Here is a 24,802-nt window from a genome sequence, read left to right as displayed (position 1 = left end):
GCGCGTATATATTATGTGTATACCATATACATATATTATATGTCATGTTACAAAGCCATCTTTACGTTGCAGCCTGCAAGCGCGCGACGATCATACGCGTCTACAATAAGACTTAACACTTAAGATTTAAGAAAATTGACCAGTCACAGTTGATTATTCATTTTACGTGAAAAGAATAATCGTTTGTAATTGGCCAATTTTCCTAAATCTTAAGTCTCATTGTAGACACCACTTTACACGCGGGAACATCGGGAGGAAGGGACGCGCTCTTCGAATCGTCGAGCACGTGAGCGCATTAATTTCAGCGGATAAAAAGTGCCAGTCAAAAGTACAGAGGCAGAGATTCGACGAATAACTGATCGATGATTCGCGTGATTAGAATTTTCATTTAATTTTCGATTTATGCGCGTCGTCACCCGCCGCCTCGCCATCGCACAAAATAAGGAAAGACAGTTGTCGTTTGCATACATATTACCGCGTTGCAGCGCGCGCATACGCACATACACACGTTTTCAGGATAGAAAATATCTTGAGGAAAGGAAGCTTAATTGTTTCTTATTATCAGACATCCCCGCCCCGCCCGCCCGAATTTCGACAGCGACACGCTCGTTTAATTCCTCCACCCGTCTTCGCGACTCGGCGGTAGCGCGGATCGGAAAGGTGTCGGAACTCTCTCACGCCGAGATCTGACGATCCTGTTTCCCGTCTACAATTCCAAAATTTAAGAAAAAAGGAGAAAAAAAGTGAAAAAAAATAACATTCGTTCGTGTGTGATTATTATTCTAACTAATGGCGTAAGATTATACAAAGTTAAGTGTCCTTAACGTTAAGCACACCCCCGACATACACACACACATACTTGGAGAAAGTAATGTGAAGCGATACCAGAGGAGGCATCGAGGTCTCCCTTCTTATCTCCTCCTTCTCCTCCTCCTTCTCCCCCCCATCCTCGATCCTGCGTACTTTGAAAATATAGGCACGAAACGGAGAAAAATTAACGGAGTAGAGATGTCGAAGTGTGATTATTCTATAACGTACAATCACGGACAATCACGGACAATCATTTACACGTATCAAGAATTATCGAGGTAGATCTATGCACGCGACCACGCATTTCGTTTAGATACAGCCGCGTTTGGACGAGAAAGTTTTTTTTTCCACGGTAATGAAACGCGGAGGAATTGATCGATCGCGATAGCGACCGTCCATCAAATGATTGTCGAGTCAAGCGGGCACTCGAGAGGAGATACGTATAATATTATATATATTTAATGTTATATATTTTTATTATAATATTTTATATTATTATACTTATTTATCATTATTTATGATATAAATTATATTAGATATTCATATTTTGAAAAAATTATTATATATAGTATTTATGGTAATTTTATATCATAAATATATATTATATTTGTTGTGAAAAAAATTTAATTATTGTACGTATTTTTTATCTTTAGCGCAGCTCCGGAGGTGATTATTTTTATGTTGCACCATTCAAATCAAATTTGTGTAATTTAAGAAAATTCAATTGGAGAAAATAGAAAATCTATGTAGAGATATCCTTCTTTCTCTGAACCGCGCGATCGGGCTAACATCCAGATTTTCGCTTTAATAAATTATTTGATGCTAACTGCGTCCTATTTTTTTCCGCTTCTCGTTTCGACTGCTCCACTCCGTCTTGCTCCACGTTGCCGGGGGAATACGTAATGCCGGAGTCGGTCAACATCGCGCCGGGCGACATACAATCAAATTAGCAAACACTCGGATGTTGATCGGCGCTCATGGCTCGTCCAAACGCGGGCGCGCGTTTCCGAGAGAGGCACAGATCCGCGTACCTATATCGATTTTATCGATCACGAGCATCACAAAACAACGCACAAGAACTGCTCCCGTACCGTGCAGGGGCGCGTTTATTTATCGAATCGTTCGTACAAAACGGCCAAGTCGGTCCCAGATGAATATTCAGAAGCGACGGGACACACATATACATATATATACATATACACGCGCGCGATTCAAAGTGCTATTTTTAGGGAAAATCAACCCCCGTACGGCCTAAAAAAAAACGCGACCTAAGCAACGGATAAACGCGCCGCTATGGTACTACGAACCGTTTCGTTCGTTTCTGCACTTTCCCTTTGGATGCCTCTCCCGCATGCAGATTCTGTATGTAAGACACGATTCTCAGTCACATTCCAAAGAACGAAGACTTCCGCCGCGCGGTAGACAGATTTCTCGTCTATCAGGGTTCTCGTCTTTAAATCTACTCTCGATCCGCTTCCTCGCGCTCGCGAAGCAAAGAGGCTCTGACGTCTGTTATTTGTGTTACTTCAATTATAAAACGCTACACGCGAACCGGGTGATCGAGTAATTTCAGTCTGCTGATTGAATCGGCGATGGGAAAAGAACGCGTTCAAGGCAGGATTTCGAAATTTTCAATTTTAATTGAAAGCTTAAGTTGACTGATGGCGAGTTATTATAAAGTATAAACCGACGCGCTCTTCGAACATACTGGAGAACGTGAGAAATTTTCTATTTGTCTCGAAATCAATATTTCGTGTACTTTTAACACGTCTCTTAAATCTTCAAGAATCCGAATTCGATAAAAAAAAACGAAGAATATACCAGCGAGGAGAATTGTAAATTGGAACGCACCGGGAAATATTTCGTAGATAACTAAACGCAACTAAAGGGAAAGTATATTTACTTAATTCACGAACGAATTACGAATACGAACTCTTTGAGATCGGCCGTAGAATCGAACACGTTCTGAATTGCAATTTCGTAATTAGTGGACGTAGAAAAAAAAAAGAGTAAAACATCGTACCTCATAAAGAAACATTATCGCACGTGCATACATTCTGCACCTCCAGAATAAAAATCGATTAAGATGTATAGAGATTAAACGTAAATGTGTTTAAACGAGAATATTTTTCAACGTAATTCGTCAGACGTTTTTGGATGTATATGCTCGGGAACATTCCGTACAGATGAATATCATAGAAATTCTAAAGAGGATAAATTTCACTGTGTACCTTCGATTTATACTAACTTCGATCGGCTTTGTTCCCTCCTTTCCCCCCACTTCTCTCCCTCGAAAATCGGTTGCGCGCGGATTTATCGGCGCGTTTTCCAAAAAAAAAAAAAAAAAAGAAAAAAACCGGCGAATCATCGGATTATTGTCTCAGTATAGAGATTCTCTCTCTCTCGCGTAGTAAAAGGTATTCGTCACCGGCGAGTAAAGTGCTCAACCGAATAATCCCCGTCAAGATTATGTGTTCAGAAAGGATACGTTCTACGATACTCTCTGCGACGTCGTTAGTGATATAAGATATAGAATTCAGAGGTCTATTCAGAGAATAAATACAATCCTTCTACCAATTATACATGCATATAATTATAAATGTATATTTCATGTATTCGTTTTTAAAAATACAGTAAAACTACCGTTGTATCGACATAATGCTTGGAATTTTGTACCTTTTCGTCCTTTTTTTTAAAATCTTTTCCGTCTGCACAGTGGCCAAGTTTACAGCTTTACTGTAATATGTCTAATAAGAGAGCATATCTAAAATATTTACTCCTTTATTGTCGTCTGAAAAAAAAATAAAAGTCAAACAATTAATTTAATTAATCTTGCACGCAAAACAAATTTTAGTATACAAATTATATTTAAAATTTTTCTTCTCGGGAAACAATTAATACAAGTAGTTGGGAGTAATCGTCTAATATAAAATAAAGATACACTTACAATATTGTTCTATTATGACGAAAATTAATTTTCTCCTGTCAACATAAATGTGAGGGATTGATATCATTGGTTCGATTTGCTTCTCATTTCAAAGGTCGAACAATTTCGTGTCTTGATTCTCGCGCGTTCGAGACTTGCTTGATAAGTTATTAGACTTCACAACTGACCAAGAGCCTTCCTCTGTGCAACATCGTGGTACACTTTTACATACACCTTCGGAGAGTATCTTGCCTTTTGTATTCTGGTTTTGATAGACGCTGCTTCGGCAGGCGTGAGGAAAGACAGTAGCTTCTGTATCGTGGGCGTTTTTTCGTACTGCTTGGCTTGCTGCTTGCGTCGAAGCAGAGGTAACTGCACCGCGGTCAATTTTATTCGTTTCCTCCTCGGCGTCCTTTCTCTGCGAATCAATTCAAACGTTACCGCCGTTGAATTAATTCGCTCTTCTGCCCGCCTGTCCGGTAAAGCTTGCGACTGGTTGGACAAACAGGATTCATCGACTTCTTCCGGAGCGTCCTCGAACAATGCAATCCGAGGCGTTTCGGACACTTCCTCGGTTATTCTTGGAATCTCTGTCACTTCTTCGATCTCGATCTCCTCTTTCACGACAAACGTGCCTGCGGTGCTCGCAGCCGGTCGCGGCTCTACGTCAACCGCGCCAGACACCCTGGAGGAGGCCGGCACGTTCGGCAAGTTTAACGAAGGCGCGATGCCGCGTTTCAACTTCCTCACTCTGAAGGTCACCAGATAATCGTCGTCGGCGAAATGCCGATAGCACACGGCGCATTTGCTTATCTGCTCGTCGGTCAGATGTTTAATTTTCTCGGAGTAAATCATGCTTTTCCACTTCTGGAAGAGAGCCGGGTTCTTGGGGATCTGGTGGGACGGGGCGTCTCCACCCGAGGGGCAGCCCAGGACGCAGCACGCCCTGCCCATGGCCTTGGAGAGGAGATTATGCGTCCCTCGTCAATCGAGCATACATTACTCATCAACGATCGCCTTTGAACGCTCACACTTACGGCCAATCTCGCGTTTTCAATGCTCAAACTCTCGAAGTTAACCTGAAAACTGCCGTCACTGCCGTCGCGCGTTCACAATTCTCTCCCAGCGTCACGTGGTCGGTAAAAACTTTCGCGAGGCACTAACAGATGGCGGCAGGTGGCCGCGCGCGAGCGGCGAGAGTCGGCCATCTTGCTCACTTGACTCACGTAGTCGGCACTGCGGCACTGCCGACAGTCGACGCAGCGCGAGGGATCTGTGTGGTTGTGTGCGCGTAGCCGTTCTCGGCGGCCAACCGGCGTCCGTTCGTCGTTGATGCGCACGCGTCGTCGGCACTCGAATCGTCGTGCCGCGAGAGGCTGGGCTACGCGAATATTTGAAAAGTGCGGTCGCGTATCGGCGTGCCGGAGCGTCGTCGGCGTACTCGCGTCCGCTCTTCTCCTCGGTGGCCTGTGTTGTTCTCGCCTCGTCTCGTCGCCCCGCTGTCGCGTCTCGCGAGTGTGGCATGCGAGGAAGCGTGCTGGTGGCCGTTTACCCGCGTCGCCCACGAACGGAGAATTATGCTCGATGAGCAGCCGCTGTGACGACGTCCCGGTGGAACGACGATGCAACGAAGTGGTAAGTGAAGAGACGCTCCGGCGTTGTGTCCTCTCTCTCTCTCTCTCTCTTTCTCTCCTTCTCGCCGTCTTTCTCTCACCTGTCGGGCTGTTGGGCGACGGCGGAAGAGACACACGGGGCGCCGACCATTTTGGGAGCCGCCAAATTTCGTCGTCAATACGGCGCGGCCGGTCGATACGCCGCGGACCGACCTAACCTACCAATTTAACCATTTAATGGTCACTCCTCCCTGCCCCTCCTACTCGCGACAGCTCGGATTAATTAGATCTCGTCAACGCGCTGTTCCCTTTTTTTCGTCCCCTTTCCGCACAGCGGCTGTGACTCCAGTGCGAATTGAGGAGAAAGATTGGGCAATTTGGAGCACTAATCTTGCGCCGTCAGTCCGCCCGTGTTTTTCTCATGTTTCGTTGCAGAAAGAGGGAGAGAGAAGAGGAGAGAAAAAGAGAGAGAGAAGGCTGAGTTTGCACTAATTGTCTATTGTGTTTATTGATACAACTGACTTAATCTAACGAGATTGCGTATAATAAAATTTGTATTTCATATATTCATGTATTTTTTTTTTTGCGATATGCCGTTGATTTTTAACAGGTGTCCATAATTTTCGGAAGCCATCTTTGTTCCGCGCGTTGCCAATAATTATTCTCGGTATTATTTATCGCAAGCGGTGTATCACCTAACATTTTCTATCGTAAAAGCACGTAAATAATTTAGCATTTTAGCAAAAAATATAACACTGATGGCTTCCCTGAATTAACGTTTCGCGTAACTTATTATTACTGAGAGAATGGTGAGAGAAAAATAAACACGATCAGACAATGTTTTGATTGTCGATTATCCGATTAATTTGTAATGTGAAACAGAAGCAATTTCTACAGCACCGCTTGACGTCCTATAAGAATAAAAGCGCTCCGAAAAAATTATACGAAAATTCGAGTTGGAGTCTAAAGGCATTTATTTAGTTATTTTATTTGTCATATTTTGTTATTATATTTGGAAATTCTCATTCATCGATTCTCGTCCTGAGAATCCAAAAATCCCAGAATTGATTCTAAAAACCCGAAGATTTAAAATAAATTGCGTTTTACTATGGAAAATAAATATCATAGAGCCGCATTTTTAATTCCAGTATGATATACATCGAAGTTTTTCTTCGAATGAAAAGAGACAGATTATTTTAGATATTTAAAAATCTCTCTCTCGACATTGTCCCTGAAATCAGTTTTTGTTGCTCATTTCGTAGTCTGACCTCGCTGGCTTTGTTCGAAATAGTTATTCACGCTATTTGCACACTATGTCACCCGATTAGTTTCTCATTAAGATAAGATTGTATAGTCATTGCCTGTTGTGTTGGTCCTGCATAGATAAAGTGCCGCTATTTTCACGGACGTCTGTTCCCAGTCGGTCGCGATAGGAGAGAAGGTCTGACACAAAAAAAAGTCACATAGTCAGTATGTTCAGCACGGAAAATCCTTATAACATAACTCGTGAAATGCGCTGTTAATTACTACATTTGCACGGAGAGAATTTTATTTTAAAATTTCCCCTGAAAATCATGTTAATCGTAGGACAACACAGTATTTCGACACGAATTTTATATGGTTTTCACTATTTTTTTAAATATATACTACAACAAATTTATTGTAGTGTACAGTAAAATTTGTCAAAATATTATGTTGTCCCACGATTAACAAAATTTTCAGGGGAAATTTTAAAAGAATATTTTCTCCGTGTAATTATTACAAGGTACAGTTGTATGATGAACAGTTACAATTATAGCTATAAAATGAATGATAGTTTGATTTAAAAAAAACTACGTCCATTTCTTTTTGTATTTTGACAAGCAGACATCTGATGAAGAAATGAAAAGTATTGACAAAGCTCTGTTTAAAGTTTAAACGCGATAACGACAACGTTCACGGTGGTTACGCATTCTATGCATTTTATTGGTAAAGAAAAACGCTCGAAAAAGAGAGACCCGAGAGGAATTCCGCAGGGTTAAAGAATCAATTCTCTTAATCGATTAAGGGGGAAGAATGCGGGAGGAGGAAAGTAGGAGAGCGATGGTGGAAGGCAGAGCAGTGGGCGAGGGATAGGAGAGAAAGAGAGAGAGAGAGCGCTTCTTCGTCGCACGTGAGAGAAGCTCTCCGAGCGATCGCGAATCGCCCGAGTCCCGGCGTTGCCTTTAGTGCGACTCGCGTATCCGACACACGAGCACGCGCGATCGTCCACGTATCTTCCGCATCGCGCCGAGAGGATATTAATTATTATTGGTTTACTGTATTAAAACGTGACTCACGCGAAAAACGCACGTCAATCGCAGCAGATCGTGCGAGATGATTTATCGGGGATCGCGAACTTCGCGATTATCCGCCACGTCACTTTCCACATTCGTATAATACGTCTTTAGATTCGTGAGTTGTTCGAATCGCGACAGATCGTTTAAAATATTCAGACTCTCAAGTCTGTAGACCGAACTGCATTTCCGTCGATTTTCCGCCGACAGATGATTCTTTCGAGATTACGTCTCGCAAATCGACGTTTCTCGTGAATCGAACGTTGACGTTAATCGCGATCGTAACATTTAAATTCGCCCGAGTAACTCTCGGTATATAATTATATATATTTACCGACGCGCCTGAATCGGCCGTGTCGACGTATCGCGGTGATACTTGAATGCCTTGAATTCCAACCCCGCGAGATCCGTACGTTTTGGAAAATCTATTTCGGTCGATGGCACCCCTCGGTGCAACGCGTCATGGAGTCACTCACGCGATTCGCCGCGAAAGAATTCAACGATAACACGGGGATCGGACGAACGATCGCAGGGATGGAGGCTTCCACGATCGCTCTGCAGGACGCACGTAAGACAATAGTCTCCGTATTTCTACGTATATCTCCTTTGTTTTTATTTCAAGATTATCTTGAATTCTTCTAACGTTCCTGTATTATTCCAACATTACGCGTAATTATTGTATCTCACGAGCAAATGCCATGGAGGAAAATTTTCCGAATGTATAATAGTATTTTGCTTCTAAAGGTTACACTGTAATTTTTGAAAGAAAATAGAGTTAACGAATCTCTCTCTGCTCTCATTAGGAGCTTATATTATAATTTTTGAAAGAAAATAGAATTAGCGAGTCTCTGCTCTTATTATATTAAATTGAAATTCTCGAGGAACCTGACTTTACCGCGCATCAGTTGCAGTAATTAAATATTCTGTTTTGACGATACGTAAATGCTACGTTGCATGCTTAAAGCATTACCAACCAGTTACAACGAAGAGAAAATGTCGACATAAATGCGTGCACGCAACTAGCGAGAGTTATCTTCTTGAATTTATCGATACATTTGAAAATATTTAATTGGAATAAATCGGCACAAAATTTTTTTAAATCGTTTATATTTGGCGTTCTCTTTTTATCGTGACGGTTCGTCGTTATCTTAAAGGCACATAATGTACCTTTAAGATAACGACGAACAGTCACGATAAAAGAAACGTCAAATATGAAATATACATATAGTTATTTTACAGAAATAGATAAATCTAACATAATGTTTCTCCCCCTCCCCTTCCTTTCCGGACGGTCCTTGCCCCTTATCGTCCTTATCGCGACGTTAAAACCCTGCCTCCCTCTCTATATCCTATCCCGTCTCATTCCCACTTCTCCGGTCTGTTTCCGGTGCCGTACGGATGCTGGACGACCGCATGGACGACTCCGACGATGACGATGACAACTGCGACGACGTCACCGGCGTCACGGTCACCTCGGACACTACGGCAGCGGTGAGTCTCTCTGTCACTCTTTCTGATAAGGCTAGTCGCATTCCGATCGCCGGAACGTTGAAGTCGGCTTCGTGTCCGCAATATTAATACCGCGCCGCGGACTGAGTTCAGCAATTTCACGGCGATTCGCGTCGACGGAGTTTGTCGGCGCGAGGATGAGATTTTGCGTTAATTTTTTCACGATGAAATTAGGATATTAATCAATATGCAATAATGTTGAAAGCATTTGATACGAAGAGATTGATATATATATATACATATTAAATTGTTACTTATTGTTAATGAAATGATTTAAATCATTTGAGAATCATTGGAGAAGAATTTCGAAAGTTGTATCTGTGAAAATGTGTGATTTCTGCTTTAGTCTTGTAAAACTTTTACTCACAATCAGTGCCGCGTGATATTTTCGCTTTTAAAACGTAGGTATTTCGTCGCTGAAAACCAATTACACTTCACTTGACACTTATCGTAGATCCTAGTTTTCTGTTCGTTATTCGCTCAGATTTATTACTTTGTTTTTCCACGTTACTGTTATATTATCTCTACCTGCAATTACAACACTAATATCCTACGACTCTTGAAGCTGGGGTAATATATAGCTCGAGTAAATTATATACATTCAACTCAAACTCACGCATTCAACTAATTATTTTAACTGAGTACACGGAGAGAATTTTCTTTTAAAATTTACCCTGAAAATCATGTTAATTGTGAGACAATATAGTATTTAAGTAAATTTTACTGTGCACTACAATAAATTTTACTGTGAAATCTTATTGTAGTGTACAGTAAAATTTGCCTAAATACTATATTGTCCCATAATTAACATGATTTGCAGGGTAAATTTAAAAAAAAATTTAATAGTTTGCATTACAAGTTAACTGTATTCGTGACATGATAAATTTTGGGCGGCGCAGTATTGCCCTTAATTCTTTATTTGTGCCAATTTCTTTTGATTTCATTCTGATTGTGAGTCATTTCTCCAGACCGCAAAACGACTCACAGGCCGTTCCGGTTTCGAGTCAGCGGTGCCGATTTAAAGTCGCGAATACAGATAAAAACTCTTCCAGTTCCCGGCGGACTTTTATCGGCCAATCTCGTTTCGCTGTCGGGTGCGTTAACGATTAATTATAGGAGCGATCGAATGGTGAGAAAACTCGCGCTCGCTCTGCAGCATTCGCGCACTTGGTCTCGTTTCCTGAACGCGATCGTGTTTTCCGTACACACGGCCGAGTCGTCGTCGTCGTTACTCGCGCCGCAGTAAACGCGTTCGTGAAAGTGAGACGTTCTCGCGGGTCGAGGCGCAATTTTCGGCCATTGTAAGCGATCGGATAAACGTCGACGCGATGTCGACGACGGACGCGGTGACCGCGACGGTGGCGTCGAGACGCCGCTTGAATCCGGCCATTCTCGCCAGATACAATTGCCAGAGGAATCAGGATGAGTCTCAACAGGTAGCCGTATATCTACATCTTATTCAGCATATAATGTCTTTTCCCTCGAATATAATTACGGTGAGCCTTGAATCTCGCTGAAGCAGGATCGCGTAAATGAGCCTTAATTTCGAAACTGAGCAACTCCATAAAATAAAAAAGTATAGAGGTGATTAATAAACTTGTAAATTGGTTATGCGTTGAGATGGTAAAATTAAGAGAAATTCGAAAAGAGGTGAATGAAAATTGACTGCTTAGAGAGGCTCTAATAACGTTTGCAAAAATTAAATCGCGTAATAATAATATGTGAAAATTTTCTATACAGCAATAAGAAACTATATCAATCTCTATTGCGACGACTTCATTAATACACACAAGTTAAGTTGGTGCGTATTGCACGATTGAAGTAATTGGCGGAGGGATTCTCAAGAAGTCAAGAGTTTCCATCCGACTCCGCGGGTCGGAACCGACGGTGCATTGTCGCAAGATGCATTCCGTTCGAGGTGTTCTTTTATTCTCGTTTCATTCTCTCGTACATGCACGCACGCACGCACGCACGCACTCACGCAAGCAAGCAAGCAGGCACGCGCGGTCTCGGACAGTTTGATGCTCTTATTAACTCCGTGTCCAATTAAGGCCGCAAAACGAGTACGATTGCCGTCGTGCGTATACACTTCCTAGTGGAATCGCGCTCGAATAACAAGTAGAGAGAGAGAGAGAGAGAGAGCCCGAGAGGACAATCGCGATCGCGATCGCGCGAGAGCGTTGACATCGTGAAATCGAGAGCGGCGTGTGTGCGTGCTTGAATCACTTGGGGCTGATCGCTGTTTCAAAATATCCTGTAATGTCGTGATCCGGGTGCGCGATTGTTCTACGCGATGCATTGACACACGCAATCTTCGGTTATCCGATAAAATTGACTTTATCATCCTGTAATCTTTTCGTGTGTAGCTTCCCAATCGTGAGGGTCACGCAATTACAATGGGATTACCGCATATTTTCGAAGCTGCGTGCAGGGGAAATGGGGGGAACTAGTAGATATTAAATTATGTTATATCTACATATGTTTTTTCAACTGATTATTTCATTAATTAGTTGAAAAACGAAGATCGTATTTCTGAAAATAATTTTCTTTCTGCAATTATAATTCTCATGATTATTAGGAGCTGTATTATTTGTATCATGATTAACTTTTACTTTTAAGCTACGTTTTAATGTAAAAGGTAGCTACTATAAATTGCCAGAAACTTATCGCAAATTAAATTTTTCCGACAATTACAGCCGATTTTTCTGCATCTTTACAGCTTCCATACTATTGTATTACTGTTGTATTCCTCTAAACTTATAACTAATAACTTTCTATGCTTCTTAAGCCTGATGTCCATGATACTAGAAATCTATCCAAGTTCTTGGACCAAGAATTGTATGGTCAATAAAATTGCCAGCTGTTTTTGAAAGCTGCAAATTGATTGGCTACATAGTCAATCTCAAACCGAGAACTTGGACCGATTTTTAGTATCGTGGACATAAGGCTTTAAAGAAGTAGGATGAAAACCATAAACCAACTTCAAAATAAATTTAAATTTTTGTATACTCTACGTGTATTCTCTTGTGAAATTAATAATTAAATTAGTACACAATAATTAATTACATTTATCATTTACTCGTTAAATAAATATGAATAAATGTGTGCAGTCTTTCGACAATAATTATCCACAATGTGCATATAAATATCTCTGACAATACAATATCGAATAACTTGCAAAAATTTAATAATAATCCAATTATGAAAATTAAATTTATTTATTGAAATAACATTCGATATACGTAGATTTAGTATACGAGTAATATTCAATTTTCTGAAAACGTGCGGTAAGTTTATATTACGACATAATTAATAAGCACCTGCACCAGTACTGTCGAGGTAATCAAAGAAAAACATTTCGAATAAATAAAATATTTATTATTTCGTCAACTTTTTACATACAATGTAGAGGCAAGCCTCGTTATTTCTCTAATCAACATAAGAAGGGCCGTGGTCCCTGAAGTAGCGTTTACGCAAGAGTCGCGACGAACGAAAGGAAAAGTGCTCCCCCGTTCAAAGCCCTTATGCGATATAAGGGTTGGAAAGTGGCGGCAGTGCCGGCACAGCCCGGCATAGCGCGGCGCTGCAGTATCGACGCTCGATACCCGCTCTCGCGCCGAACGGTTCCGATTGGCCGGCGCGGTTCAGTCGGCGGCGCTCGCGTCGTCGCGACCGACCGCTGCGATTGGCGCCCGTGCCACGAAGTTGCTTCTCCTTCTCGCTCTCTCCTTGTCGCTCTTCCCCCTCGCACGCCCGCGGCCCGCGGGCAGCTGTGTCAGGCGTGGTCGTCGCGCAGTTCATCCGAGTCGGGCGCGGCGATAGTTTCGCGCGTCCTGTCGTGGCACGCATCTCGAGAACGCGGTGTGAACTGTGTGTGGCGTCTCGCTCTCCGTTGCGCGCGGTGGACAGGTATACCACGCGTTCGCGCGGCGCGTCTCTTTCTCTCTCTCTTTCTCTCTCGATTCTCGCGCGAGAACGCGCGAGCGACGGGCCGCGCGTGAAATGAGAGTGAAAACGCGGCCGTGCACGGCCGGCTCGCCGACGGCGTGAATCATCGACAACGCCGGCTTCTTCGGGCCTCGAGGGACCCACGCAGTGCGACGCGTCCCCCTTTTCCTTCTCGCTTTCTCTCTCTCTCTTTCTCTCCCTTGCGCGCGCCGTACACTCGTTCACATTCTCCAATCCGATCTCTGCTCCGTGGTCCCTCGTCTCTCTCTTTCCTCATCCCTCTCTGTCTCTCGTAGAGAACAACCCTCGTATCTCGCGCGCACACCACCTACGCAGTGAGCGACAGTGTGTGTGTGTGTGTGTGTGTGAAGGGACGGTTAGTATAGCGTGCCGCGACACGCATCTCGTTCTCGGGGCGAAGAACGAGCGCATCGAGTGCATGTGCTCGACGGTGTTCTCGCTAAGGCATTCTGGTATGTATGTACGTACGATGCACGCCGTCGCAGCTCCAAGTGCACTCCCGCGCGAGGTAGCGAGAGTCTGAATGGCGAGGAGCACTCGCTCGCGCTCCTCCCCGACAGACGCCACCGGCGTCGGGAAGCTCCACCGTCGCTCCCTCGGGGGGGGGGCGGCGGCGCGGCGTGAAACACATTCGAGCGGACGCGCGAGACCCGATCAGTGACTCCGGTTAACGAAAAGCAACCCCGTCTCCTTCTACCTACGCGAGGCTTAGCGAAAACCGGTATAATTTCGCCGAGCCGAAAGTGACCTCTATATGTTTATCCGCGACAATGGAAAACGCGACGATTGCCCTGGGGTGTGCTTTCCCCTTCGTATTTACATTGCGTCGAAAATTGCATTCAACGAAATAGTTGACCGGTTTGAATTTCCCCCCCGCCTGCATGCCGAAGATAGAGACTCCGAAGGGGGTCTGCTTCGTCGACAATCCGCAAATCCGCGTGAAATAATTATGTTTACTCATTCTCGTGTTTGTACAGGCTGAAGTTTCGGCGAAAACAGCTTGAATCAATCGGCGTTCGGCACGAAATTGCATCGTGATATACCTCAATTCGTTAACTGGAGAAAGAGGATTCGATCGACGCGCGAAGGGGCGACTCGCGCGGGGCAGCCCTCGCGGTCTTCGTCTCGCGTTCACGCAAGAGCGCTCCTTCCGATCGCGAGGTTGGGCCGGTTGGGCGAAAGCCGGGGCGAGCCGCTTTTTCGCGGATACGCGGAGTTTACGATTATTATATATATATATACTTTTACTCCGATGCATTCTTGATATCGGAGTCATACGCGGAGCGTATCGAAACGCAGACAGCCGCCGCCGCCGCCGCGGTGAGTCAACGTCGAGCGATCATACGTAAACAACTCGTAACGTTTGTATATCAGATGTCCACAAACGAAACATTCGCATTCTTCAATCTCCTGCGTAGAATACAGAGAGAATATGATCGAGTTTGACAATTATTAATGAAAAAAGTGCGGAGAGAAATGTATCCGCGACTGCAACAAATGTAATTTTCTACAACTCTGTGCGTATCATCTCGTTAACCCTATTAGCTTTTTATCGACTTTTTGTTATCCTTTTATTGGCATTTTGTCGAGATTCTTTTCAATTTGTTGCGTCTCATAAAAATTGAGATACATGGAGTTCAAGACATTTAATTCATCATTAATAAATGTCGCAGTTGACAGTAACGTAATTATCAAGCTTTCTCAATTTGAATTAAACAACATAAATTTTCTGAAGTTTCAGCACGTAGATCCGATGTGTGAAACATTTAGACGCGTTGCACTTCCACTCGAATATCGAAAGGCGAGATTGCGGAGTGGTTGAGGCGCGAGTATTGATTCTACACAGCTCCTCACATTTAAATCCGTTTCCCCCCTGTTTGTCGATCGATCCCGGGAAATGCTGCACGCGGTCCATTCGCTCGTGAGACACCAGAAGAAGCCGAAGAGCGAGAACACCGTCTTTCATCGTCGGTCGTCCGGTTATCCTCGTGGCGCGTAAGACGAGCCGGGTGCCTCTCGCCTCTCGTGGAGCACCACTCTCGCAACGATAAACAAAACCGCACGCCATCGCGTATCGGCTTTCGGACCATGTTTCGCCGGCGCACCGATCGAAAGGCTTCTCTTTTTTTTTCTTTCTTTCCTCCGCGGCGACTTTGCCAGCGTGAAAAACTGTCGATCGCGATCGCGCGTATTGGAGCCGTCGGTATACAAAAACATCGCCGGAAAATGTTGTAAAATATCACAGTGGCTCCTAGTATTTTTACTTGTTTATTTGAAACTTTTATTTATTTAAAAAAAGAACTTGATAAAACGCATTCGTTTTTATTAAATTTATCACTTATTGATTGGCACACTGATAGTATTTGTTGATATATATATATTTTGTAATGTTTGTATTAATTTAATTTAATTTGTTCTTGTATCTACACGAGTAAGAAGAATTTAAGGATAAAGAAGACAGGTGTCCGTTTGATTTCAACCGGCAGATCGTTCCTTTCGTTATCGGACAGGCGAGGATAAATGTATTATCGCGTACGTGAAGCCTTCTTAATGAGTGAGACGGTATTGCTGTAGGAGTTCCAAACAAAGTTTCGTCGGGGTCAGTCAGCCTTTCAATCGGTCGCTCCGCAATACACCGGTCGATTTACAGTTACGCAACGTCGATGCGTTTTGCATACCGCTCGAATCTCTACTGCATCTGCAGTTTTTTTTTTACAGCTCTGGACTCCGTTTCGTAAAATTGCATACCGGTAATTGCAACAGACGCAGTTTTACGAAACGAAGATCCAGTAGCTTTTGTATTCTGTGATTCTAATACTTAAATCGAAATCTCTGAGGCGCAATAACAATAAATTTTTCTATTATACAATAATATGTATATATAGGTAGCATATAATATATGTTATCGTATATATGTATTAGAATATAAATTAGTAAAATCAATTTTACATCGTACATTTCAAAGCGCAATCAGAACGTCCTGATCAATTTTTCAGAGACACGTTTTTTGTTTAACGCGTTCGCTCCGAAATCATTACGAATGAACAATCGAATTACAATAATCTTTCTTTGTGTACGTGTTCGACACACGAGTACGACACGAGTACACGTGACGCTTGGTGTATCGAGTGCGTAGTCAAATGCATGAAACATGAGCGAACTCGTTAAGCACCTCTCGGTTTTCGGTTTAAGGGTTAAATCCCCTGTCGAATCCCCGCGGCGATCTCCTGCGGGAGGAGCGAGCGAGTGAGTGAGAGAGAGAGCTTAGAGGCCGTTCCGCGTGGTGAGAAAGAACATGTCGACGACGGAGAACCAGAACGGTACCGCGGGCGGCGCGCAGAGCAACGGCATCAAGACCCTGTCGTCGTCGTCGTCCTCGTCGTCCACTGCGTCGTCCACGACGTCGTCGGGCATCTCGCCGTCGTCCGGCGGCGTCGGCCGCGTCGGCCTATCCAACAACAGCAACTCGTCCTTCCTCTACAGCAGCAGCACGATGCTGAGCCGGGAGAAGGCGCGGCAGGTGCCGCCGCCGACCCTGCCCAAGTACACGTCGAGCTTTAACGCCGGCTCGAACGGCGGCGGCGGCGGCACGGCCGAACGGCTCACCAGGGACCGCGAGGCCGGTGGCAGCTACAGGCTCGCCAGCCTGGACAGACTCGCCATGAGGCAGAGGATACTCGACGGAGAAAAGGCGAACGGCGAGCCCATCTCGGTAAGCGAAGACTATCGCGAGACGGTCGTTACGACACGGATTTTGCGAATCCAATAACTATAGGTATTTCGCAGCGCCATAAATTTTCGACTCGACCATTATCTCTTTATCTCGAAGTTGCTCTTCTGTTCTTTTTGAGAGTGGAGGGGGCAAAGCTCTCCCAGTGGATTCCGTACATCCATATGTCATTGCGCTGGACGATTACATCGTCTTATCTAGTAATCCCGTTTAATGCGATTTTGAATTTTATCGCTTGAAACTTAAAGACAGATTATGTACCTACATACACTCGTTTATCCCGACCTGATCTCTTCGCGATTTTCTTTATAATTTTAGAAATAGCAAACTGATCTTTATTGTACATAAAATTGAAAATTTAATTCTAAGAAATTGGATTTGGAAATTTGATTGATCTCGACATGTACTGGTCTGGCATTTGCATACACATATATATAGGTACTCGGAGCATTTTATGGACTGGCATTTATAGTGGTTTACCACAAGAAGCATTTATATTCTCAAAAAGTATATAATGCGTATGTCAAAGAATATCGAGTTATTATCAATTATAATTTTGCATTATCACTACAATGTTCTCGAACAAAATGATAAATCTACTATCTAAAGTTACTGAAACTTACAAATTATTGAGTTGAACAGAAAGTTTGTTTCGTTTTTCTTTTGTATTTATACTAATGTTTTCTTTTAGCGAAAAACAGAACGATATCCTCCTGTTCAACCCAATATAATTTTCTATAATTTAGGAATAATTAAAGACTAATTTTCTCATGTTTTTATCGCGCGGACGAAATAATTTCTATTTGAGAATCACTGTCGAACATTGCGAAGAAGGCAAACCTCCCTTGCGATGCTTTTAGGAACGAGGGATAGTTCGGGGGTGCTAAGTCGGAGGGTCTCACCCTCAATGTCGAAAGTACGCTGTAATTCGTGTGAGTCACACGAAGCGCAGAGAGACCTGCGTGTGCGCTTCGTATTTAAATCGCGAGAAAGAGTAATCCTCGCTCTCATTACGTTTATCACGAGTCATCGTTTATCGCGAATCTTTTAAAAATGTTCAATGATTACGCTTTAAAGACTGATCGAATTTATACGAGTAGACACTTATTGTAACATATTATCTTGAATTGTTGAAGCCTATAGATTTCAAAATCTAGTCTTTGCATTTAATGCAAGACTTAAACAAAGAGGCATATTAAACTTAAATTAGTTGGTATTAATTGATACTTAAAGATAAAGAGATATAATAAGATATAAATGATAATTTTTTTTTATGTTAAAATATGTACAATCATATAAACGAGTCTAACTTTCAAGCGTATGAGAATTTTCATAGCCACGAAAATGGCTCGTTGTAAAAAAGAAAAATTATAGGCAGAGACAATGAGAATATACGGGAAAAGGGGATATGTATATATGTATAATGAGGCATGAGGGCACGCACGATGATAAAAGTGTCGTTGAAGCGTCTCGACCCTGAAGAGGAGGGTCGACGAGCTCTCGCGCGGTCTAATCGTTCTGACACATTTTTACAAACGAAGAAACGGCGATATTTTCTCCGGCGATAAACTGGCCATCCGCGGTTAAAAGAGAGAAAGATAGAGAGAAACATACACTTACGCGAGAAGGACTTGAACAATCATGCCATTCACGTCTATACCGATATCCGGTGAAGTTATAAATTTTTCCTCTCTATCGCGACACAATTCGACTTTGTTCTCCGCCACGAAACGATATTTTCTCGTTCGACATCAAAATGCATATCACGTCGATATATATACGCTTTATACTTCGTGCTGCGCGATTTTTCATCTTGCCCACGTACGAAGTATTAATTACTACAATTTATAATTATACAAATAATTTATATTATTTGAGATTAAAAGAACCGAGCTATTATTAAGCTATTAATAAGAATATCTTTTCTATTTGTTCTTAAATTAGATTCTCTTTCTGTTAATATAATTGTTCATAATTTTACTTATTGTCAGACCAATTAGATAAAGTTTTTCAAATTTTAAATATTAGAAGTACATGGCAGATGAAACTAGAATGTAGAATGCGTGTGTGTTGCGAAATGATGTCCATTATTTACAAGTACATCCTGTAATTTTTTTCCGGACGTAGCTAATTAGGAAACACAATGCAATTAAAAGTTAATACATCGCAATTCAGAGATAATTTAACTACATTTATGAGACGGTAATTCGTTATATACCGAAATAAATGCGAAATGAAATGCCACGGATGGAAATAGCGAAATTGAACGGAATTTCATCGGTGGCACGTGGGCGGCAAAATCAATAATAGAAATTCGCCGCGTGCCCTTTTCGAAAGGGCGCGCTAATTAAGGAGTCCGCACCCTCGCGTCCAGGTCGAGGACACGTGCGTGGCGTGCGACGCGTTTAACGATTGTCTTAAAGGCGAGCGAGCGAGCGCGTTGCCGCGAGCTGCGTTGCGCAACCGGCGTTGTGTGTCGTTCGCCGAAGCGGCAGCGTTGTCGCAGCGCATTGTCCGACGACGATTCGCGAACTACTTTCAGCCCCGAGCGCGCATTCCGCGCGGCTAACCCAATTCCGAGTCTCGTAAAAGCGAACTCTGAAATTCGGACGGAAATTCTCGTCCCTCGTTAATTACTCGAATTTGACGAGTGTTCCCTCGAGGCCGCGTTTCTCATTACAATGCCTCGAATGACGAATCTTTTACTTCTTTCATCCTCGGTCGTACTTTGATTATTTCCCCATTTCTTTTTTTTTCACTTTTTACTCCAAGTAGCAAAGTGACGTTAAATGACGCCTTAATAACATCTTAATGACATTTTGAACGTCAATAAGACGTTAAGACGTCTTTTAACGTTCACCTTGCTATTTGAGATTTCCTAGCTTTGATATCGTTTCTCCTGTATTCATTATTTCGTTCTGATTATGTCAAGGTAGTAAGAATCCTTTCCATCCTTTTCTTTTTAAAACGATATTTTACATCGCAGCTGCCTCAAGACATCCTTTCGTCACCGCGCATGTAATCGAATCGACGCGATTCGATAACGACTGTCATCGGCTGCCTTTACTGCGGGATATATGACTCTCTCTCTCGTCCGTCAACGGGGTCGCATAATGAATCGAATCGCGTCTCTCAGTCGCGGTGGCCCAGATTTACGGCATCGAGCGTTTATTCTCGTACGGAACCGGGCGTTGAATCCTTCATGAGCGTGCCGCATCTCCGTTAGAGAAAGAGAGGAATACGACGATAGATGGTAATTGACGCAAATGATGAACTCTTAGGCGTAATGGAGCCTAAGTTGCCGCCAATGAGAACGTAAATCCGCCTTTTCCGCTTCCGCGTCGTCGCTCTCTCTCTTTCTCTCTCTCTCTCTCTCTCTCTCTCTCTCTCTCTCTCGTGTCTCGCGAGCTCGTCGCGTCAAACGAAACGTTTTTGCAAGCGGAATCGCGCGGATTGCGTTACGTGTGCAATTTGCAATTTGCTATCGTTTATCCGACGACGTCTGATCATTTCGATCGTCGAGTATCTTTCCGAGATTGCCCGTGATAAAGCACGTGAACATCAGTGATGCGAAATCGAGAGGACAGCCCAAAAAAAGCAAAGTATTTTTCGCGAAAAAGGAGCTTGTTCGCTTTTTTTTTTCAGGATAATCGTCGTATTTATTAATTTTGTGAGAACTCTCGGGGAACAAATTCATCTAATTTTGAAGAATACGCGAATATACTCTTCAAATGTCATACAGTCGCAACACCAAAACGGGCTTCTTTCATAAAGGTTGAACGATTGATTTGCATTAATGAGCGTAAGAGTATCCGATCGATGCCGAGAGTCGACGCAACAATTCTGCGGTTAATAAAAGGGTGTTTGAAGAAGAGGCTCCTCGCGATCGAATCGTCGGCTTGCCTCATTAATATTAAAACGAGCGGCGAAAACTCGGTTAGATGGAGAGAGAAAAAGAGGAAGCCGTTCGCTGGAATTTTATGAGTGCGCCTATTATATAGGGACGATGAACGCGCTGGGACCTACATTCGCCTTACTCGAGTAATCACTGTAACGCGGCGAAATTTACGAGAGCCCTTTTAACGCGCACGTCGTACGCGACGGGCGTTATTCGCGGGGCTAGGATTACGTAAAAGAAGCGAAATTGGAAAAAAATTTCGCCAGCTTTTTATGCAATATTTTAACGTAACGTTTATTACTCATTAAATCATTCAACGTGTATATATAATTATCGATTTATTCGTGGGACGAATTAATGTAGAATATCGGAAATTGCAACTTGTATGCCTGAAAATAATCTAACCTAACGGTATCGCGTATTAATGTAGGCGTCAAATGTAGGTGTTATCATTTATCAGCCTCGCTCGGGTATGCGCTCACGTGTTTGTTCCCGTTTTAATAATTAACATGCCTTACATGTTCCTCGCTCATGGATGACAGCAAGCTCGAGCTATTAAAAGAATAGCGCGAATCTTTGTTGTAGGACCGGTAATAATTCCCCTTTCCCTCCCCCGACGTTTAATTAATACGAAATAATGCCGAGCGCTTGATGAAAGCGTATAATTACTTGAAATATGCAAACGATAGTTAATAAACGATATACGCCGGCCTCCGCGCGCCAGCTGAAAACACGGTGGATTGCGTAGGTACGTTTTGTAACGTATTTGTATATCCGCTTATTGAAAATTGTAACGGGCGTACCTTATATTAGATCCCTCCCCTCGCGCTCTGAAACTTTCATCAAAAGGAATTCGTTAATGAAAGCCGTGCTCATTACCGTGCCCGCCCGCCGTATTTTCCCACGGCGCTTTGCGCGAGAGGATCTCTCGATTCAGAGAGACGCCGCACCGCCGCCGTCCCTCGGAACGAAAAACGGGATCGAGCACGTGCCGCCGCGGCGTGAACGTAACGCGGTCGTTAAGGTGAAAGTTCATTCGCCGGCGGACGATCATCGAGAGCGACGACGACGACGACGACGACGGTAGCAGTTTAGGCTGACAGAGACTCGGAAGAAGATGAAAGGAGGCACAGAGGAAACGCGGGGGGGGGAGGCTTCTCGATCGCTCCTGCACACTCGAGAGAGCTTCAGCGAGACAAAAGCGTCGTCCGCGACGCCGCGCCTCGCGATGCATTTTCCACGGAATCGATTTAATCGAGTCACCACGACGACGATGACTCGCCGCCACCCGGTGGTGGCGGCGGCGGTGCCTCGTGGTGGTGGTGAACCTCGCCGAGAGAGAGTATTGACCTACCCAGGCAGGGGTTCCCAAGCCTGGGAACCCAAAGTTGGGCAAAACGAGGGGAGGAGAGGAGAGAGGCTCTGTGGGTCGCGAGTTCGAGGATAACGAGGCCGTGAATATAATGACGAGGATCGAAATTGTAGCGATGTGAAGAACCGGGGGAAAGAACACGTGCATTTTCTCCGCGAGAATCCCCCTCTCCCCCTCCCGTTTTGCGCAAAGTGCAGTGTAAAGCTTCCGCTTTGTGGAGTACACTGCACACGCGGGGAAACCAATGAGCTTCCTCGGTGGAGTCACGGCTGCCTTCCTCGGTATTCCGTATATATAAGATTTTATACATATTTACTCCGTTCGAACTCTGCACTTTGCGTGCACCTACAATTTTCTTATCGCGCAATTTTAGAGATATTGATTTACCGGAGACTTTTTATTATTCCGTCCGCGTTACTATATTAACGTGTCACACTATATATCGCGCGAAACAAAGGCGTAGATATTTTCCTAAACACTGTATTATACGTGCATAACTTTTAAGTGAGGCAAACACATCGGCTACGCGCTTCGGGAAATTGATCAATAGGGTATCGCGTATAGTTCGTTAACTTCATTACAGTTATAGGGCTCTCCTCTCAGCGCGAGAGAAGAGATCTCCGCGTTCTCTCGCCGAAGAGTATATCCTCGAGCGTATGTACAATACTCGACGGCGGAATCGGGTCATCGGTTATTTTTCTTCCTTTCTCTTTTTTTTTCGCGCGTCTCCCGAAAGACACGGCCGTTCTTCGAAAGGCTCCGCGCGTAACAGCCGCCGCGGAGAGCTTTATATTCCCGGAATGATATTGCATCGGCGCGCGCGGAGGGACCGGTTTTCCGTTGTTGCACATCACGGATCGCGCGCATCCTCGTCCCTCTCTCGTCGGTTCCCACATTGTGTATACGCGAGAAGAGGCGACGCCAGCAGCAGGCGGCGTAAACTCGGCGCCGTCGCACCCTCCTCCGGAGGGGAGTATAGACCAGTGTACTATGTCATCGTTTCTCGACGAGGAGAAAAAAAAAAGAAAATAAAACAATAACGACCTGCGCACGGAATGGCACGTCGCAGTCGTCCGAGCCTGCGAGTCCAGCGCGTATGCGAATCGACACAGTTGACTCTGACGGAACGTCGAAAGCGGGCTCGAAAGCAAAGTGCAACCAACAATTGACGATACCTACCGTTGGCGAGGCTCTTTGAAAGAGACGGATGTGACGAGATCGTCTCTTTCCGGAGCCCCTATTAAGTACGCTCGTTATAATTTTTGAAGGAGACGCGCGTAACTCCTTTGCGACATCGCGCGTTCCTCGTCGCGCGTCTCCCAGATTCCCGTTTCTTTTCCTGTAAAAACTTTGAATCGATCGAAAGATATAGCGGTCGATCTTTGGTTTCGTTATCTTATCGACCGGCAAACAAAGCACTCATATTTTTATGATTTCACTCTTATTTATTGTACGTTCGACGGTCAATAAGTTGTACCGGAGGATTATTTCGCCGGAGATATTCGTTCGCTTTAAAGTTAAAATCCGCGATGGATGGATTTCGCCGGCGGCTGGAGATTTATCCGACTGCAACAAAGTGTTGTGCAGCGCTTTAAACTACAGTACGCTGCACTCCATTTGCTCGTCCCCCCCTCCCTCCCTCCCCTGTGCATGCGTGAAATGCTTTTAAAGCGCAATCGTTCGTACGTTGACTCGGCGGAACGATTGCGTCGGGCGAGGCGTCCTGATAAGCGAAAGAGTCTTTGCGCCCCTCGAGGGGGAGACCGAGGACCTCTTCTCTCATATCTACCGGGATTACGCGTCTCGTATTCGGCGTAATCCTGCCGGTCCTGTCGGCCCAGATTTTTCAATCGCGTGAGATTTCGTTCAAAAGGCAAAAAAAAAAAGAAGAAAGAAAGAATCTTTCTACGCAAAATTCACTTCTGTCGCCACTCGTAAAAAATTATAAAACTCTGTATTTAGGTAGCGTGATTTAGAGAGCGCGAAACAGTTTGCTTTATTTTACGGCGGCATTTGCGTGAAGTAAACGAGAACAAATTTGGAGAGCGAAATGGAGTCGCGCTGGGGGGAGGAATGTCGTTTTATCCCAGTTAACAACGACGGTAAAAATTCAAATAAACGGTGACCAAGGCGAACGAGCTGTTGAACTCGGGCTGGTGATTCAGGTTCATTAGCGGCGACTTAATGGACGCGATAGAGACGGACGACGACGACGACGGCGGGGCTTTTCTCCTCCTTGACCTTACGCACGGCTGTGTTTACGGAGTCGTCGCGCGTGTGTGCGCTCAGATTATCTGATTCATTCGTATTCCACGATCGGCGCCCAAGTGTAACGGAACGCGCGGCGTGTGTCGCGCGGTTTCCTGCAACGTTCCCTTATACGTCCCGAAACGCTAAACGATCGCCACTTAGGCGGCCAGTTACCTTTTCGAATTGCATAAAGCGTAAACTGAAATGCCCAACGACATCCAAACAGCGAGTTGACTCGGAGATGTTTGTTGAAATTAAAATGCTTTCGTCATAAAAACTTTTTTTCAATATACCCAATGATTAATTTCATTTCTCTTTGATAAATATTACTTCTTAAAATAGATTAAATTCACCTTTTTATTTTTTCATCTGTATATACTCAAATATATTAATCCTTCATGGTCAAAATG

General features: G+C 43.9%; 2 protein-coding genes across 7 annotated transcripts in view; one reads left to right on the top strand and one right to left on the bottom strand.

Annotated features, from left to right (window-relative positions):
• Positions 1-3,387: 3,387 nt before the first annotated feature.
• LOC105455360 lies at positions 3,388-4,832 on the bottom strand. Its single transcript, XM_011698633.1, has 2 exons — positions 3,758-4,832; positions 3,388-3,601 (listed from the first exon to the last, which is right to left on the bottom strand). The coding sequence occupies exon 1, from the start codon at positions 4,688-4,690 to the stop codon at positions 3,914-3,916; it is 777 nt and encodes a 258-aa protein (XP_011696935.1). The 5' UTR covers positions 4,691-4,832; the 3' UTR covers positions 3,388-3,601; positions 3,758-3,913.
• A 162-nt stretch (positions 4,833-4,994) lies between these two features.
• The window catches only part of LOC105455359 (septin-7), a 34,447-nt gene continuing 14,639 nt past the window's right edge, over positions 4,995-24,802 (top strand). The window contains exons 1-2 of one of the 6 annotated variants that reach the window (XM_011698631.1): positions 4,995-5,371; positions 6,034-6,035. In XM_011698631.1, the coding sequence (XP_011696933.1) occupies positions 5,359-5,371; positions 6,034-6,035 (15 nt within the window). In that variant the 5' untranslated portion in view covers positions 4,995-5,358. Of the gene's footprint in view, positions 5,372-6,033; positions 6,036-7,554; positions 8,233-9,153; positions 9,156-10,027; positions 10,610-16,368; positions 16,855-24,802 lie in introns of those variants that run through there. The other 5 variants (XM_011698629.1, XM_011698628.1, XM_011698630.1 and 2 more) reach the window with 5 other exon arrangements.

This window comes from Wasmannia auropunctata, unplaced genomic scaffold (genome assembly GCF_000956235.1).
Source record: "Wasmannia auropunctata unplaced genomic scaffold, wasmannia.A_1.0 LD335903.1, whole genome shotgun sequence".
NCBI lineage: Eukaryota > Metazoa > Arthropoda > Insecta > Hymenoptera > Formicidae > Wasmannia > Wasmannia auropunctata.
Note: the sequence above shows the minus strand (reverse complement) of the source record. Positions and strands in the feature narration are given on the sequence as shown.

Coding starts and splice junctions, on each gene's coding strand:
- LOC105455360 (XM_011698633.1), bottom strand. CDS start 4,690: ATGGGCAGGGCGTGCTGCGTCCTGGGCTGCCCCTCGGGTGGAGACGCC.